The sequence below is a fragment of the Oncorhynchus clarkii genome, chromosome 10 (assembly GCF_045791955.1).
Source record: "Oncorhynchus clarkii lewisi isolate Uvic-CL-2024 chromosome 10, UVic_Ocla_1.0, whole genome shotgun sequence".
NCBI lineage: Eukaryota > Metazoa > Chordata > Actinopteri > Salmoniformes > Salmonidae > Oncorhynchus > Oncorhynchus clarkii.
In genome coordinates this window covers 71,587,772-71,590,673 of record NC_092156.1, presented here as the reverse complement: position 1 = coordinate 71,590,673, position 2,902 = coordinate 71,587,772, and the positions used below count along the sequence as shown (strand labels likewise).

The following is a 2,902-nucleotide window of genomic DNA, read 5'->3' as shown; positions in this document are numbered from 1 at the left end:
TACAGGGTTGTTGTTGCTTGCCTGGGCATAGTCTCTAGTCATTACCTTCGTGTTCATTCATCAAACTGAACCGAAGAAGAAAATAACACAACACATCACGATGATGAACAGGCGATTTCTACAATATTCACTTTCAACATTCGCTGGCTGCGCTTTTAACTTAAAGCCATCATGTACCGGGAGCCTATGCTTCTTATTAAACGATGCTTTGTACCAAGACGTTACCCGTCGACGGATTTGCAAATTCACATTCCACCCGTTGCCCACTAGTTGACTATTTCATTCACGGGATATGTGAAATATTTTATTTCTGTCCGGTGTGTCGGTTGACTGGGGCTTCATGCTCGTGTTTGCACGGGGCTGGGGCAGTGGCTCGAGCGCCACCACCGCTTGATGGCTCGTGTTGTTAGTAAAGAGAAGGGTCCGGGCAGGTCCGTGGGACGGTGCGCGCTGCCTGGCATTCCGGTGCCCCAATCAGGAGTAACCTCGTCGGGTGTCTGCGGACACTATTGGCTGGTGGGAAAAGATGCTGTGCGCAAAACCAACCCCGCTCCCCCTCACTCGCTTTACAGGAGTGGAGCAGAGAGGATCATCCGCTTTCCTTGCTGCTCAGCCGCACTGATTATAGAGCGAGAGAGAAAAAGCGAGAGAGAAAGTACAATTTTTGTCGTTTATTTACATGTTGGCAAACCGTGTTCAAGTTTAGGATTTTAGGCGAATGGTGCTTTCTGGAGTTATGCCTTCGTGAAGGAACGTTTTGACATTTTTATGGCACTTAGTTGGGACTTGATACGTGTGAGGATTCCATCTGTGGGTGAGGATTGTATTAGGGTCTACACGTCTTGCCTCCCTCTGCCTGCCGAGATGTTGGCGCTTCGGCCAAAATTCACAAACCTGGACTGAATATATAATTTTTTTTTGCTGAAAGAAGAGAGGATCAAATGGCCGTGATTCTCACGACTCAAATACAGGAATGCTTTCCGGTTGACACGACGACGCAATGAGCGAAAGAAGGAATAGCTGATTTGGGTATGGGTAGCAGCCGTAGTTTTATTTTCATTATTGCAGCTTTTGATTGTGCCTTATTCCTGCGAACCGAAGCTGGGATGGGAAATGCTTAGTTCGAATAAGAAATCGGAGTAATACCCACGACATATATCTAAGTGCACTTGAGAGAGGAAGAGTGAGAGGAGTGGAAATGATTTTGTTATTCCCGCTCCTTCTCTCGGTCTTGCTGGATGGAGCCGTGTGCCAGCTGCGCTTCTCTCTTCCGGAGGAGCAGGAACACGGGACGGTCATTGGGAATATCGCGGAGGATTTGGGGTTGGACATCACCAAACTTTCCGCCCGCCGCTTCCAGACTGTGCCCAGCTCGCGGAACCCTTACTTTGATGTGAACCTGGAGAACGGGAATCTTTATGTTAAGGAGAAAATAGACCGGGAGGAGATATGCAGGCAGACAGTACCGTGCAACCTGCACCTCGAGGTGTTTCTGGAGAACCCGCTCGAGCTTTTCCGCGTGGAGATCGAGGTGATGGATATCAACGACAATCCCCCCACTTTCCCTGAGACAGACATCACTGTGGAGATAACGGAAAGTGCCACCCCAGGTACCCGGTTCCCGGTGGAGAATGCTTTCGACCCGGACGTCGGGACTAACGCGCTCAGCACCTACGCCATAACGAACAATAACTATTTTTACCTGGATGTTCAGACACAGAGCGACGGGAACAAGTTTGCGGAGTTAGTGCTGGAAAAACCGTTAGACCGGGAGCAGCAGGCAGTGCATCGGTACGTGCTCACGGCAGTAGACGGAGGCGTGCCACAACGAACGGGCACCGCGCTCCTGGTCGTTAAAGTCCTGGATTCCAACGATAACGCACCCATCTTCGACCAGTCGGTGTACACTGTGAGCCTACGGGAGAATTCACCAGTGGGCACTCTGGTTATTCAGCTGAACGCCACTGATATCGATGAAGGGCAGAACGGAGAGATAGTGTATTCATTCAGTAACCACAACCCGGCGCTGGTAAAGGATCTGTTTAAAATCGATGCCAGGACGGGGAGAATAGAGGTGGCTGGGGAAGTGGACTACGAGGAGAGTAGTACACACCAGATATATGTCCAGGCTAAAGACCTGGGAGCAAACGCCGTGCCCGCGCACTGCAAAGTCATGGTCAAACTGGTCGACGTTAACGACAACACACCGGAGATCAGTTTCAGCACGGTGACCGAGTCTGTGAGCGAGCAGGACGCCCCGGGCACCGTCATAGCCCTCTTCAGCGTCACCGACCGGGACTCGGGCGACAACGGGCTGGTAAGCTGCGAGATTTTGGGTGACGTTCCTTTCAAACTCAAATCTTCATTTAAAAACTACTACACCATAGTAACGGATGGAGTATTAGACAGAGAAAACACAGACTCGTACACAATCACCGTTGTAGCCAAAGACCAGGGGCTCCCCTCCCTCGCCACGAGCAAATCCATCAAGGTACATGTTTCCGACGAGAACGATAATGCACCCCGCTTCACGCAGCCAGTTTACGATGTGTATGTGACGGAGAATAATGTACCAGGTGCTTTTATTCACGCGGTGAGCGCCGTGGACCCTGACGTTGGTCCGAACGCCCTCATTACCTACTCCATATTGGAGTGTGACATCCAGGGCATGTCCGTCGACACCTATGTGTCAATCAACCAGGACACTGGTTACCTTTATGCACTGCGTTCATTCGACTATGAACAGTTGAAAGAGTTTAGCTTTATGGTGCAGGCCAAAGACTCCGGGAGCCCAGAGCTCTCCTCCAACAGCACCGTTAATGTCATTATTGTGGACCAGAATGACAACGCGCCGTCGGTGATAGCCCCTATCGGTAAGAACGGCACCGCCAAAGAACACCTG

The 2,902-nt window shown here is 50.8% G+C and overlaps 1 protein-coding gene across 7 annotated transcripts in view; it reads left to right on the top strand.

The window, feature by feature from the left end:
• The first annotated feature begins 505 nt into the window (after nt 1-505).
• The window catches only part of LOC139419123 (protocadherin-10-like), a 36,521-nt gene continuing 34,124 nt past the window's right edge, over nt 506-2,902 (top strand). For 6 of the 7 annotated variants that reach the window (XM_071169073.1, XM_071169072.1, XM_071169070.1 and 3 more), the window contains exon 1: nt 590-2,902. This exon is cut by the window's right edge and continues 855 nt beyond it. In XM_071169073.1, coding sequence (XP_071025174.1) covers nt 1,199-2,902 — 1,704 coding nt within the window. In that variant the 5' untranslated portion in view covers nt 590-1,198. The other variant, XM_071169066.1, reaches the window with a different exon arrangement.